The 15,649-nt window shown below is 35.7% G+C and overlaps 1 protein-coding gene across 2 annotated transcripts; it reads right to left on the reverse strand.

Annotated features, from left to right (window-relative positions):
• Nucleotides 1–1,961: 1,961 nt before the first annotated feature.
• Nucleotides 1,962–15,035, reverse strand: ZMAT1 (zinc finger matrin-type 1). Of its 2 annotated transcripts, XM_039224095.1 has the most exons (5): nt 14,984–15,035; nt 14,732–14,906; nt 12,889–13,173; nt 4,910–5,009; nt 1,962–3,377 (listed from the first exon to the last, which is right to left on the reverse strand). In XM_039224095.1, the coding sequence occupies exons 1-5, from the start codon at nt 15,008–15,010 to the stop codon at nt 2,057–2,059; spliced, it is 1,908 nt and encodes a 635-aa protein (XP_039080026.1). In that variant the 5' UTR covers nt 15,011–15,035; the 3' UTR covers nt 1,962–2,056. The 2 variants fall into 2 exon arrangements, with proteins under 2 accessions (XP_039080026.1, XP_039080025.1); XM_039224094.1 differs by lacking the exons at nt 12,889–13,173; nt 14,732–14,906; nt 14,984–15,035 and adding an exon at nt 10,032–10,260.
• Nucleotides 15,036–15,649: the final 614 nt, after the last annotated feature.

Here is a 15,649-nt window from a genome sequence, read left to right on the forward strand (position 1 = left end):
CATGTTCAGAAAAGAGATTTAGCCATTTTTGTGACAAATTCCAGTCTATTTGGTATTCTGGTTCTTGTTTTCCCTCTCCTTTCATTAGTATACCAGATATTTTAAAAGGAAGGGCAGTAGTATTGTAGTACCAAATAATCTTATACCAACAGTCTCATGGAATAAAAGTTAATTTGGGATCTATCTAACTCCCTTTCAGACTGTTCATTCAACCTGGCATATACCCAATCAATCATTATGCTTCAGCTCCTATTTACCATTTCAATCAAAACTCAAGAGAAAACACTATTAAATGTCCTGCCTATGTGCAGATACAGCACCATCTAAATTTATTTACTTTTTTGGATAAGATTACTTTTTTGGATATGAATACTATAGCCCATTTTTCCTATTTCTAATGACTCCATGTTGGATTCTGATGGTATTCCCACAAGGTCACACAGTCGACTTGATAAAACTGAGACCAGAATCCTGGAATTTGGATTCCCAGGATTACTCCTTCTACTATACCATGATGATGCTCAAATGCTTACAGGAAGTGCTTATCATATAAAAGGGAGCACCAGAGTAGAAAAAAAGTGTGAAACAGTTTCAAGGTAATGCACCCTCACGGCCCTTTTCACTTATAAATTCTTCCTTCTTCAGTTTCAAGTATTTAGTGGATCACCTTTTTTTAACTTAAAACTGAACTCCAGTCTGAATACCAGTTTCTCCTAAGCAAGATGTAGAATAAATGGAGTTATTAAAACTTTACATTGTGAGCTCCTGAGAGGTCCTGAAATGTTTAATTATTTCCCCTCTTACTCCCAAAATAAAATCATCATTGGCTGGGAAATGATCATTTACATAAAACTGTAGAAATTAAAACACTTTAATATAATATAAACATTTCCAGAATATAGACTGACTTTGTATCAGTACTTTTTGAGAGCTTTTTAAAACTATATATCATCTAAACTTATTATAGACTGTTTCATTTTCCACTTTCAGAACTAGAAAATACAAAAATACACTGCAAATTAGATTTAACAAACAAAAAATTGGTCTAAATCACTTCATACATTTTTCTTAGAGAAAACCAAGAAACAAACACACAATAACAACAATAAAATACCACCACTAAAACAAACCCAAACAAGGAATGGATTCTGTAATGACTGGTAATTCTCTTGTTTAAAATAAATCTTTCATGGGCAAATAATTCACTGCCACAGCAATTTTATGAATAGAAGTAGAAGCAATCTCGTTAAGCAAAATTACATTTTATGTAAGAAACACAATTTTTCTTTTTTTTAAGAAAATGAGAAAAAGTAACTTGAGGAAAAGGCATATTGAATACTTTTACTTCACTTGGCTTTTGTTAGAGGTTAAAGTTAACTGTTCATTTAGGAAAATTCAAATAACATAAATTTCATGAAACCAAACATTTCAACTTATTTCTTCAATTCAACCTTAAGGGAACAAAACTAAAAAGTTCAAAATCCAAGAGTAGGCTCCACCCAAAGCATTGTCTTTCTTCAACAGGTTTCCTTTTCTTTTCTGTTCTTGTTGTATTCTTATGTTCTTTCTCAGATGCTAGATTTATAGCTGGTTCTTCTTTCAACTCAATTTCAATTTTTACAACCCCTAACACTAAGCTTTCCTGAATTGTCAATGACCATATCCACCTATGCTTTTTTTTCCCACTGGCTGTTCTTGTTTTCGTCTAAATCCATTTTATAAACTGATTTCTTCAACTCATCCTTGGGTAAATAAAGTGAAATGTTCAAATTCCTAAAACAGACTCATCCCAATACACTGACTCTCTGTCTTTTCTTCAACAGGCTTCTTTTTCTCTCATGTTCTTGTTGTGTTCTTATGTTCCTTCTCAGAGAGTAAGTTTAAGCTTATTTGTTTCTTCTTTCAATTCAATTTCAAATTATAAAGATAAAAACTAAGCTTTCCTGAACTTAACACTGACTATATCCATTGCTCCTTTTCTTCACTGGATATTCTTGTCTTTGTCCAAACTCATAACTGATTTTGTCAATTATCCTTGGGTAAACAAAGCTAAAACTCAAAATCCAAGAATAGATTCATCCCAAAGCATTTCCTCTTCTGTCTTTTCTTCAACAGATTTCTTTTTCCCTTTCTTGTGCTTACGTTCTTCTTTCTCAGTGGGCACACCATGGCTTTTTTTCTTTTTTCGATGCTTAAGCTTTCCTGGACTGACACTGACTTTATCTCCTCCCTGTCTTTTCCTTTGTCGGATGCTCTTGTCCTTGTCTAGATTTGTACCCCCATAACTCTTTTTCCTTTTATGCTTGGATTGCTCTTTCTCTGACCTTCCTTCACCTTCTTCCAGGTGCCTTTTTCTCTTCTGATGTCTCCGTTTATGACCTGTTTTATGGTCACTGGTACTGTTTTCTGAGAGGTGCTTGTAAACTTCAGATTCTACACTATACGAGCCAGAGTTATTTTCTTGCTGACTAAGGCTCAGGGGTACTGGCTTTTCTGGAAAACAGCCTCTGATGGGTTCACAGGATATAGAGTCTAGTCCCTGTATGCTGTCATGAGCTGGTAAGCAATGAGGTAACTGGTTTTCCACTACTTGGGAAATACTGTATGATCCTGTATAAGTCTGGGAAGTCTCAAATGGGACTTTTTGCTCAAACATTCTATGTTTGGGTCTGGAATCAACCTTTTCTTTGTACTTATGGGTTTCTATAGCGCTATCACTAATCTTTCTGAAACAAGTCTTTGGCTCTAGTCCTCTGGCTTTCTGCACTTTGATGTAATCTTCTAGCTCATCTTGGAAAGAATTGTAAGTTCTTTTTGAATGAACTGGTAACCAATAATGTAATTGGCTCTCCACTGGTGAAATATTGTATGGTTGTTGGTAAGTCTGGGAAGTCTCATGTGAAAATCTTTGCTCAAACATTCTTTGTCTGGGTCCAGAGTCAACTTCTCTGTACCCACGGGTCTCCACAGAGTTCTCTCTTATCTTTCTGAAACAAATCTTTGGGTCTAGTCCTCTGGCTTTCTGCACTTTGATGTAATCTTCCAGCTCATCTTGGAAAGAGTCATATGTCTTCTTTGAATGAGCTGGTAAACAATGAGGTAAATGGTTTTCTGCTGTTTGTGAAATACTGTATGATCCTGGGTATGCCCAGAAAGTCTCACATGGGAGTCTCTGTTCAAATATTCTATGTCTCGATCTAGAATCAACTACTTCCCTGTACCAACGGGCTTCTAAATAACCCTCTTCCATCTTTCTGAAACAGGTCTTGTGTTCTGGTCCTCTGGATTTCTGCATTTTGATGTAATCTGCACATTCATCTTGGTAAGAGTCGTGTGTCTTCTTTGAATTCTTCACTAGGTTGATAACAATAGATTCTCTGCAAAGAAGACAGTATAAATTCTTGTTACTAGGCTATTTTATTCTGAATACTTTCTTTGTTTTGAAAAAGATTAGTCTGGAAAAACAAAAACAACAAAAGTCCAAACAAATATTAAAACCTTACTTCAATATAAAAGCTAAAAACCATCACCTTTTATGGTAAAAAGCAGCAGCAGGAATAGTCAGATATTTCTCAGACACCTCACAATTTTTTACATATGAAAAAATTTTCAGGGCTGAGATGAAAGGGAAGATGGGTACAAAGATGCAGACATAGCTGATACTGCCTTAGTACTTAAAATGTAAGGCATGTTGGGATATGTGGGAAAGAATCAATAATATTTAATGCCCTGAAGATGGTATGATATGAATGTCACATTGTTTTAAAAGTTTTAATTACACTTGTTGGGATGAGCACTGGGTGTGATATGGAAATCAATTTGAGAATTAACTATAAAAGAAAAAAAATTAGTTCTTTGATTATTTCTTTGTATAGAGCTATTAGTGTAATGGCTATTTGTTCTGGAACCCTGAGATTTAAAAAAAATTCAGAATGAAGGGTTAATTTGGTGAAGTGCCCAAGTGTTTACCTCCTAAGTATTTATACTCAAAGTAGAAATATTTCCAACTAGAATAAAATAATGTTAACAGAAACACTATGGTTTGATATTTAAAGCAACAAACCAAAAATACAATACTCAAGTGACCCTCTGTCCTACTATCTAACTTATCAAGTCCCTAATTGTCCACTTAACCCTTTCTTCCTTGAAACAACAGAATAGAATGGAATAATTATTTTGTTCCTTTTATGTGCCAGGCCAGGCACCTTATGCATATTTTTATACTTCATTATAATCACTTTATTTTTTTTTTAATGTTTTTTATTTATTTCTAGGAGAGAGAGAGAGAGACAGCGTGAGCAGGGGAGGGTCAGAGAGAGAGGGAGTCACAGACTGAAACAGGCTCCAGGCTCTGAGCTGGCAGTCAGCACAGAGCCCGACGCGGGGCTCGAACCCACGAACCGCGAGGTCATGACCTAAGCGAAAGTCGGACGCTTAACCGACTAAGCCACCCAGGCGCCCCTCATTATAATCACTTTAAATTGGAGCTGTCCAAAGTTATACACTTGTTAGACAGATCTGATATTCCAGTCGAGGTCTGACTAAGAGCAAGACCTTTATTCTTAACCACTATACCTTGCTAGAAGGATGATGACCAAATCACTGTACCCCTGGAACTATGCCAACCTTCTAGGAATGATTTGAATTTGTAAGGCTAAATGAGAATGAGGACAATGTTGTCTGGTCAGGAGAAGTGCCAATTATCCAGCTCTGCAAGTATACTATCATGGCTAGAGAACTCCCTAGGGGATTCCACTACCATGCACTTTGTGACAAATACCATTAACTATCACAGTATCAACTCATAGGGAAGTGAATTCCTAGAAAGTTTTGTAAAATACATGCAAGGGTATTTGACAGAATCCCTACTCTCTGGTGTCAGAGGAGCATTTTGGCAAAAAATACTTACTTAATTTGGTGTTCACTTCCTTGCATATGGGACCGGAACATTTCTAAAGATGTAAAGGTGATATTACAAATATGGCAAACATAGGTCCTCATACTAAATGCTGAAAAAAGAGAGAGTCCAAGTTAAGGAGATCACTATGGATACATTTAGAAACACAAAACTGGACAGGAATTTACTAGAGATCATCTACTGAAATTTCCCAAGTTAAAGATAAGGCCCAGAGAGCTCAAATGACTTGGTCAAAGTCAGAGTGGGTCAGTAATAGAGCTAACCTCTTGGAGCCCATGCTTAAAGCCCAGAATTCTTTATACTACACTACACTACACTACTTCTCTAACCTTGGCCTCTTTCCTAAGAAGCTACTATCTGCCTGCCTATTGTTTCTACATGGAAGTGCATCAGGGAATTCAAATTTAGTATACCCAACTAACCTGTGCCTCTTAATCCTTTAACCAACCTCTTTTTGCTTGCCCCTAATTCTCTTGCCACCCAACAAAAATCTGAAATGTCTCAAAAGAATAAACAAAAGCAAAGTTTTACTCTCTTACCTGAAATCACTGTAGTGCATTAGTTTACCAAAAGTAATTTCCACAGACAGATATTAGAAAGGAGAGAGGTTTAGTGAGCCCCACTCTCAGGGTAAAAGCTGAAAGCAAAATTCTAAAACAAAACTACTAGTTACCACTTCAAAAGAGTCAATAACTATAGAATAGGTATGCCAGCTACCTCTCTATTCTGCTTCTTAGGTAGAACTGAAAGCAGGGGATAAATTAATCTTTATTTTATTAAACTCATCATCTTTCCACTTTATCTTTGGTCGGAAATAGAAAATTGATAAATTTCATAAGCCAAATATAAAATAATTCCACCCTAAGGAAGAGGCAATATATTGGTGGATGTAGTAATTTTAGGATGAAACAAGGTTATCTTTAAATCAAACAGCAACTTAATCACTCAAAGGATGCCAAATTAATCAAGTGTATTTGTCTTGTCCACACAAAGACTACTCATAGAAACAGGAGACTATTCTTAAGGAGAAATAAAGATGTTAACTTTGAAGAACACAAGGACTCAGCTTCCCACTGACGTAACTCTAGTGGGCCCAGGAGAACTCAGCAGGTATGCCAAAGACTGAATGAATGATTCCTCATAACTTTCCTCTCTCCCAGTGCTCTGATTGCATGCTAACCAAGTCTATTTCTGATTATAATTTGGCTTCCCATTGTCTTTGATACCAAAAAAGGGATACCCTGGGTGATATGTCCAGGTTTTAAGAACCCTAGGAAGTGAAAAAAGATATATCTCCTCCTACCATAAATCAATACCAGAATGACAATGTATTAACTTAATTTACTATGTTTCCCAGACTCCAGAATTACTTGGAGTATTATTTAAAATATAGATCCCCAAGCCTCTCCCTGGAGAACATGATCCTCTGTTTCTGGGAGAGGGAATTCGTGTTTTAACAATACCCCAGGTAGTTATTCTTAGAGAATGTGTGGGAAATACACTAAGAGAATATCTTTCTAGTTCCTTGATTATTTATCAGTGTTTTCTAAGTTTTTTTTTTTTGTGTGTGTGTGGTCTAGTCAGTCCCTGATTTGAGGCTGGTCAACCCTGAAGATTTTGGACTTCCTGCAAAGCTAAGGACTAAATCCAGGACTCTGCATATTTATAACAACTCTTTTCAAAAAATTACTATACCCTTATTTAACAATTGTGAAAATTAAAGCTCAGATTTGCTTGGCCAATACCATACATTTTGAGAGCACCCAAGTTATGCAAGATAAGCAGGAATCCTGGTTTCCTCTAGGTTAGTGGTTCTCAATGCTAGCTGTACATTAGAACCATGTGGAAAACTTTAAAAACATTAATGTTACAGCTCCACATTGGACAATTTAAATAAGAATCTCTAGGAGTAGAACCAGGCTTTCTTACTTTTTCACAGTGTTTTAGATGATTTTTCTATACAACTGTTGTTGACCAATTCTCCCTTAAATTATCAAGCCGATGATCTTCATTATGATTATAAACTCAGATTATATTTTAGGGGTTGCACATATTTGTTTAGTGCTTATAAAAATATACATAATATTCTCCTCAGTTCCTCCTTTGCTTCTTCAAAAATTATATCAGAAGATTATAATAGACATAATAGAGGGATTTAGAGAAGCTTCAGGTCACATATAAAAGATACAGGGTCAGTTCTGAAACTGTAGTCTGATTACTATTACCTTAGCCCTTGTCGTTTTCATACACTGATATTCTTTATCTTTTTCTGGATATTAACATCTCAGAAAATAATATATTCAAAAATATATCTCAAAAAGTAATATGTAAAAATATATAATAAATGGTATAAACCTTTTCTGGGAAGCCTATTTATTGGCTCCAAGATCAGAATTACTGGTCTAATTCCCTGCAACCTGCCTTCACTGTTTCTTTTCCTTTTCCTCTTTTAAATTCAGGTAGAATTAATATATAGTGTCATATTAGTTTCAGACATACAATATAATCATTAAACAATTCTATACATTACTTAGTGCTCATCAAGATAAGTGTGCTCTAAATCCCACTGATCCACTATGTTTCTTACACTTTATATTTTCCTATCTGAGTCTGTTCCTTGGCCCTGCCCTGCTTTCTTGCCCTCAGCTCTGCTAGGGTTCCTTGTTTCTGACTTCACCCAGAAACTCCAGCTTCCCTGCATCTCATACCTTTCAGAATCTTCTATAACCTAACATTTGTGGAGCCCACTCTTCTAATCACAGTCCTATCTCATAACTCCACAGACTAAGATCTTTGTTTTGTTTTCAAAACATAGATTGGAGTAATGTATATCTTTATAGTCTAACCTTGTGGTTCTCAATCTTGGCTCTATAGCCCAATCACTTGGGGAGTTAAAATACAGAAAACAAAACACAAATGTGTAATCCTAGGGGTTCTAATTTAATTACTTTGAGGGATGGCCTGAGCTTTGACATTTCTAAAAGCCCCCTGCATGCTTCTAACATGTAGTCAAGGTGAGAACCATTGGTCTAATAGCTTAAATGAAAAGTAATCAATTGAGAATTGCATGTAAGCAAAAAATCAACTTAATGTGGGACTTAGTTTATGAAGAAAAATTGTAAATGTCTAATTTACTTGTTTGTAAATTATGACAGAACAAAACATTTCAAAAAATGTAACATTTCTTTAGGACCTATTCTGTGATGGGTACTGCAAATACTGTTTCATTTCATCCTTTGTCAATCTAGTGACATAGACTTATTTTCATTTTACACCTTCAAAATCTGAGATACAACTGGGTAACTGACTTCAAACATATCTCCCAACCTGTGTTTATCCTTCTACATGACACTGCCTGTCAATTAACAATTAGTAAATATTGAGAAAAACTATATAGTTATTACCATATAAAGCAATGAGATGGATATTGAAGAACAAAATATAATTTTTTTGTCTTAAGGAGGCTAAATCAGTTAAGGAGTTATAATTAATGCAATTGTCAATGAACAATGAATCTATGAGAAATCAGAGGAAGGGGAGAATACCAGGATCTAGAGTAGTGAGGGAAGTTATGATGGATCTTGGAGGACAAGGAGGATTTGAATTGTAAGGAAGGCAGAAAAGGGCATTCCAGGGGATGAAAACAGTATCAGATATGACATAGATAGAAATGAGTATGATGTGTTGATTTCAAATAATCTGTTCAAAAAACACTGAGGGTCTATGTGGCACCAACCATCATGCTAGATTCTAGGGGTATAAGATGAATAAAATGGGCAGGTTTCTTACAAATCCAAGTGAGAAACATATTTAAACAAAGGATTTCAATCTCATTAGGTAAAAGGTAAGAAGTATGCTTAAGGGGTATGGGAGCTCAAAGAAGTAGAGGCATTTAAACACAGTGTGGTGGTCTTAAGAAGGCTATTGGAAGAGATGATGCCTTAGTTAAACTTGGAAGGATGAAAATTAGTTAACTTGATGAAAAGAGTTGAGAAGAGTATTGTGTGTAGAAGGACTATCATGAAAAAAGCATAGAAGTACTTATAGGAGCTTCTTAAAATTTGGAATTGCTGTAGAATAAAATATAACAGGACAAGATGGGAGAGGCAAAAGGGTGTCAGGTCAGAAAGATGTATATATTATGCTAAGGAGCCTAGACTTTTTTATTCTGTGTATTGTGAAACCTTGAAATGCTTTAAGTAGTAAGTGATAAGGTCAGCTATGTGTTTTAGAGAAATCTCTCTTCCAGCTGCAATATGGAGGATAAATTTGAGAGGATAAAATTGAGAGGAACAAACCTTAAAGTAAAGAGACCACATTTATGTAAATACACTAGACCAGGCAAGAGATAAGGAGGCATGGGCTAGAACACATGGAATACGGAGATTGGTGAAATATACCATTAAAACTGGCATAACTTAGTGACTGATTGAATGTGGGAGATAAGTTTACCTGAAGGGCGTGAGAAGGGTAAGTGTAGAGGAGTAGAAGAAAGTCTTGGAGAGTGGGGCAGGTTTTAATATCATTGCTGAAAGGAAAGTGAATGGGAAGGTAAAGGATTAAGTAGGACTTCAAGTCCATAGAGGTTGGATTCCAAGACTCTTTCAAGGTACCCAATCTCTGTCTTTACATAATTTTCCATAGCATCACTCAGTACCCTGAACTTAAAATAGAAAATGTGGACTGTGGAACTGGTCCAGGGTTGAAATCTTGCTACTAGGGAGTGAGAGAATAACAATGAGGTATAAGTATAGCCTTCCCAAAGGTTGTTACAGAATTGGTATGTGAAAAGATGGTAGTGCAAATGTAACGGGAGGGTACCGGAAGGAAAATAGTTCTAGTAAGACTTGATTAAGACTTGCTGATGGACAGGATATAGGAAAATTAAGTGGTCAAAGATGCCCTCAAATATTCAAATGTAGGTGACTAATAAGTAGTTGTACTACTGGCAAAGGCAGAAATCTTGGGAAATTCAAGTTGGATTTAGAGAAGATCATTCATTTCATTTTAGATATGCTGAGTTACAGGTGAAGGTGAGACATCTAAGCACAATGACAAGGCTAGAAATTAGTAAGATAAAACAAATACAATAAATAAAAAAATACATACATACTTTAGTTCCATATCGTTATGGTAGCCATTCCTGTGCTAATAAGATCTGGACTGGATGAGGGACATGAAGAAAGCAGTGAGAATGATGAAGAAAGACAGAGGTTAGGTATAGTAGGAGCACATACAAAGTAGATGGAAAATAAGGAAGAGACAGAAAGAAGGGTGAAAATGGGTGATAAGTGAAATATTAAGGTGTCATATGCCAAGTTGTTTTTGTCTTGCTGCTTGATTGCTTATAATATGGGCTTCTTTGTTCTGTTCTTTGAAATTCTCACTAGCGAATTTAAATTCTCCAGCTGTTATTTTTTAATCCTCAAATATTTACTGTTGTTAAAATGGAATATCAAAGTAGTGTGGAAAATTTGTTCTCTGAGCTCTATTATGCTAGTTCAGCATTCCCTCCCTGGCCAGGTAAAAATTTCACCAAAATCTTATACTAATAACCTTGAAATTTCAGAGTGCTAACATGACCAGAGTACACACACTTCTCATAGCTGACTCAGTTCCAATTTTGCCTAATGCCAGCCATTAAGTTAGAAGGTACTTATTTCAGGTATACTCACCCCAGCAATAGAAAAAATACTCTAACAAGTAAAAGTTTGGCATTTCTCCAAACGTTTACTACTTTCTGAAGCCCTACCACTTCTATTTCTACACATTCCTAAGCCAATGTTCTTCAAAATCCTAGATAAAAACACAGATCTCTATGTAACTTTTTGCAATATGTTGAATCATATTAATTAGGAAACTTAAATAGTATAAACATAGGGTTGGCACTCAACATATCAAAATTAATAGTGCACTGATTCATATATTGAACTAATCTCTACTGAGGCAGGCCTACTCCGTGCCAATTTCTATATTTAGCACTCGAAATACAGATGAGTTAGATGAAATCCTTACCCTCAAAGACCTTACATTCTAGGGGGGATAAAGACACATAGAGAGAAAATTACACACACAGGCTAAGGAAGCACAGAAGATAAGTCTTGAAGGAAGTGAAAAGGCTTCCAGAGAAGTACCATGTTAATGAATGAGTAGGAATTAGCTAAAGAAGAGAAACATGGAGACGTTTCAGACAAAATGGCAGCATGAACAAAGGCAGAGAAATGAGAAATAGGGTAATAGTTTCTGGAAACCAAAAGCAGTTTGCAGGTTCTGACCTACACAGATCATGGCAGGAAGTAGCAGGCAGGGGATTAGCCTGGGGAAGGTAGGCAGGGACAAGGTGGCAAAGAGCTATGAAGCTTAAATTTTTATCCTCAGAAAACAGAGGAACAATTGAGGATTTTAAAGATGAGGAATGGCATGGAAAGATGTGCACTTTAGGTGAAACATTCTAGTTGTTAAATCATGGGTAGATTTGGAGAGACAAAACTGATGGCAGGGAGAGTAGTTAGGAGGTTGTGGCAATGTTCTAGAACAATGCTTCTCAAAATTTATTGTGAGTACAAATAACCTAGGTATCTTGACAAAATGCAGTTTCTGCTTCAGTAGGTCTGCAGTGAGGCCTGAGATTCTTTTTCTAGCAAGATCCCAAATGACGCTAATAATGCTGTCCACAAACCACACTTTGAGTAGCAAGGCTCTAGGAGAGATATTGAGGGCCTGACCTAGTGTGGGAAAAGCAGGGCTAGAGATAAGGGAACAGGTAAAACAGTTATGGCTTGGTATTTCATTAGATATTAAAAGTGAAGAAGGTAGTGTTGGGGGAGTCATAGTGAACTAGAGGTTTCTACTTTGAATGAATGGAATTGAAATGGCTAAGAAGTGTCCAGGTAAAGCAGTAGCTGCCAGTTGGATATGAGTCCAAAGCTTGACAGAAAGGTCATAAGTATACAGATAAGATGAAATCAGGGGAACAGATTAGATCATGTTTGTAGAGCGAGGTCAAGAATGGAGCCACAGGAACACCTACATTTACGTAATGAACTAAAAAAAAAAAAAAAAAAAGAGCCCCAAAGAAAACAGAAAAGAAATAGAAACATATGAGAAGAGCCAGAGCGTAAGGAGTTACATATGACAAGATTAGGGCTTCAAGAAGGGAGTAATAAATATTTTCACATGAAGCAGAAAGGTCTAGTAAGGAAAGAACTGAAAAAGAACGGTGAGTGGAGGAAGAGAAGTGGGTGGGAGAGAATATGAAAAGCGAATAAAACACACTAGTAGTGAGAAGGTGCCTGTGGGGGAAAAATGAAAAAAAAAATGGTTAGAAGAGCAAGTGGATTACTCCAGTCAGGATCAGAATCTTTATTGTGTCTGAATTCTTGCCACTCTTTCTAGCTCCTTTGTTAATACTCTCTCCTTCCCACTTCTACCATTCTAAATCATATACTTCCTCTTCGAATGCTTTTTGAACCATGATGTTTCACTCCTCTGGTTACCAAAAATATGTACACAAAAATTCATGCCTGTGGTCTCTTACAATGAAATATCATTAACACAACTAGTTTCTACACTTGCTCCTTCAGGAAAAATGGCATACCCACATTTGTATTCCCAAGAATAACTAACCTAGTACCCTAGAGGCATTTAAACCATACTTAGTGGCTAAATAATATAACCACAATGTCACTAATTAAAAATACTTCCTTATGTACTTATGATATAACATGGGACCATGGGAATACCTATACTTGATTCTATAATTAATGAAGGTCATCTAAACTTATTCTGAGTCTCATTTTCTAGAAACCAACAGACAGACCCTGAAGTCCTTACTCATCTAAAAGTCTATAACACCATGAGTACTATCAACCTCCTACTCAATAAGAGTAGAATGATATATACATAAGCCAATATGTTTCATAAAATATAAATTTTCTATGAAAGAGTTTTGGTATATTCTTACTGTTTACCATTTGCATCTGATTTTGCTAGAAGAGGTTTCTCTCTTATCTTGTCTACAAACTTCTTCCTAGCTTCATTTCTTTTGTGTTTTTTCCCAACATAATGTTGTTGGGCCATTAATGGACTATTAAAGGAAGCAGGACAGAGCTTGCAATACTTGTTTGGATTATTCAAATCCAAAGCACTGCTGGAAGAGGAAGGCACAGTCTTGTCTTTAATCCCACCTGGAGGAGGCTTGACAGCAAGAGGCTTCAGAAAAGTTGATTCTGCAGAAGTAGTAATAGGCACACCTGCTGAAATAGTTGTAATGAGAAGTGATCAACATGTATTCAGCTATTGGAGCTGCATTCATTATAAAGTATTAGGGAAATTCAGAATTCTCTGAAAACTTGCTATCTTTGGACTTTTTCCACACAGGCTGTTGAATAAAGGTACTTAAGTTAAAAAGCATTTCCTTCTGTGAAAACAAAAATTTAATACAAGTCTGGCACCAAGTTTCTCCAATAAAGGTACACGAAGGAAGAATATTCAGCATTAGCTTTTAGGTTATTAATTTGAAAAATAAATGAAAGCATGAGAGCTTAGGATGACTCTTAAAATTAGTGAGGGTAAAACAGAAGGTACCAACTTCTAAGCTGGTGCATTTCTTGAGTAGCACAGTAAGTCTATAAAGTCCAGACCTGTGGTGTTTGTATCAAAATAAAATTTATGTAGTTATTTAAGGCTATGAAAACATGTTTCCACAATTACAGTTATTTCAGAGCTCTTATATTTTGTATCCTCTCTGAGCTCAAACTGATAAATTGTGGGGACTGAAAATAAGACTTTACAAGATACTTTCTATTGTAGGACATACTGATTCTAACCCTCTTTGGACTGACAGGAAGAAAAACAAATATACAAAAATTAGAGAGACTAGAATAAGTATAAAAATAATTCTGGTTTAATTTATTAAGATAACAGTATGTTTTAATGCTGTATGAGGCCTACAATATGAGTTGGAATTAATGTTGTTAAATTTTTCACGCTATGAATGCCTTATTCCTAAAGTGTTGAAGCTAGTGAGAATGTGGTGAATTATTTATTCCAGAGGATTATTCATCACTTTTTTTGTTCTCATTTTTTGTTTCAAATACAAGTTTGATTTTACAGGGTATACTCTGCCAGCTTAGGCCAGAAGTGAGATATTTGGGTTAGATTTCTCATGCTCTGGTGACTCAACATCACTGAAGGAGGAAAGAGGCAATGTTTTATAGTTCTCTGTATCTTTGGGATCTAGCATAAAATAAGTTCTCATTACTGATTGATGATGTTGGTGGTACTTTTTCTTTATATTGAGAGGAAGAAAGAAATGAACTATCAGGGTAGAAGGAGATTCCATATTTATTTCTTTTGTTTATAGTTACAGTTAGAAAATGCTACACCATAACTATATTATGATTAAGACAATGGTCTGAACACACATGTGAAAGAATGTTTTAGAAAGTACTGAAGAAAAAAACTGTGATAGATGGCAAAGGGAAGAATTAAGAAGGAGCTAAGATTTTATGATTTGATTAGAACCTGACAGCTCAGGCTGCTTTTTAATGTTTATTTATAGTAGTATAGCAAATAACTTGTTTTCATTTGTATTTAATAAACTGAAAAGGAAATATCATAACATTTCTTAAAATTCTGCTAGCAATTACAGTCTCCATATTAAATGACAAAGACAAAGAGATTACTGGGCAGAAAAAGAATCGAGTTATTGTTCCAGAGTGAAAGTCTCTCCAGTAAAAAAAATGGATAGAGGTTAGAAAAAAATGACAGTGAGGCCCTGTATGGAAGCTAAAGAGGTGAATATAACCTTACCCAACTCTGGCTGAAATCCTGATGGAGATACCTGATTATGTTCCTCCATTAATTGCTTCAGTTTTTTAGCATGGACTTTTCCCACATAATGAGACTGAGCAACAACTGGAGAGCTAAATATCATGTTGCAGAGATCACAAAATTTGTTTCTGTCCACTACATCACTCTTATGCACCTGAAATAAGCACAATCTTATTAGAATGATTTGATAACTCAAAGTTTAGAATTATAACATCAATATATGCCACATACCTTAAAATTCTTAACATCCATCTTCATTTTCTTACCAGGCACTTCGTCTTGTTCCCCATGAATTTAAGAATAAAAGCTAACATTCTGAGTATGTTTCTCACTCTGAAAAAAGATATAATATGACTTTGTACATTCAATGACAGAGGCACCCCAAATTTATACCTCTCTGAATTTCAGGATAACATTTGTGAGTTGTAATATATGTGGTGTGTACCAAGTTTATGAAAGAGCTTCACAAGCTTTTCAAAATCTCTAAATCTCAGTTAAAATGAGAATACTACTATAATTTAGAGGTCAATAACTTTACATTCTTGTTTTTGACAGACTCCTGATTGCTTCTCCATATCAAATTTCTTCTGCTTTACTTACACATCTTGGGCAATATACCCAGCTAAAAGACTGCAAGTTTCAGCTTTCCTTTCAGCAAAACATAACCATATGACTAGATTCTGGCCAGTAAGATATAATCTGAACTGCTGGATAGAACTTCTGAGAAATCTCTTTAACAGGCTGGGAGATGAACCCCTTTTCTAACCTTCTTCCCTCCTGTTTCTGGAATTAAGATGGAAAGGTCAGAGTTCCAACAGTCATTTGGAGCTATGGGGGATCTTGAGGACAAAAGCTAGCTCATCAAAAAAGAAAGACAGAAAATGCCTAGGTCCCTGA

The sequence above is a fragment of the Hyaena hyaena genome, unplaced genomic scaffold, assembly GCF_003009895.1.
Source record: "Hyaena hyaena isolate Hyena2069 unplaced genomic scaffold, ASM300989v1 scaffold_1547, whole genome shotgun sequence".
In the NCBI taxonomy this organism is placed as follows: domain Eukaryota; kingdom Metazoa; phylum Chordata; class Mammalia; order Carnivora; family Hyaenidae; genus Hyaena; species Hyaena hyaena.

Bases quoted from the DNA above. Each gene is read 5' to 3' on its own strand.
- ZMAT1 (XM_039224095.1), bottom strand. From the start codon at position 15,010: ATGAAGATGGATGTTAAGAATTTTAAG. The intron at 13,174-14,731 runs GTAAGGTTATAT...CAACTATTTCAG, and splicing joins AGGATTTCAGCCAGAGTTGG to CAGGTGTGCCTATTACTACT. The intron at 5,010-12,888 runs GTAAACAGTAAG...CTCTTTTTTCAG, and splicing joins AGCAAAATCAGATGCAAATG to CATTTAGTATGAGGACCTAT.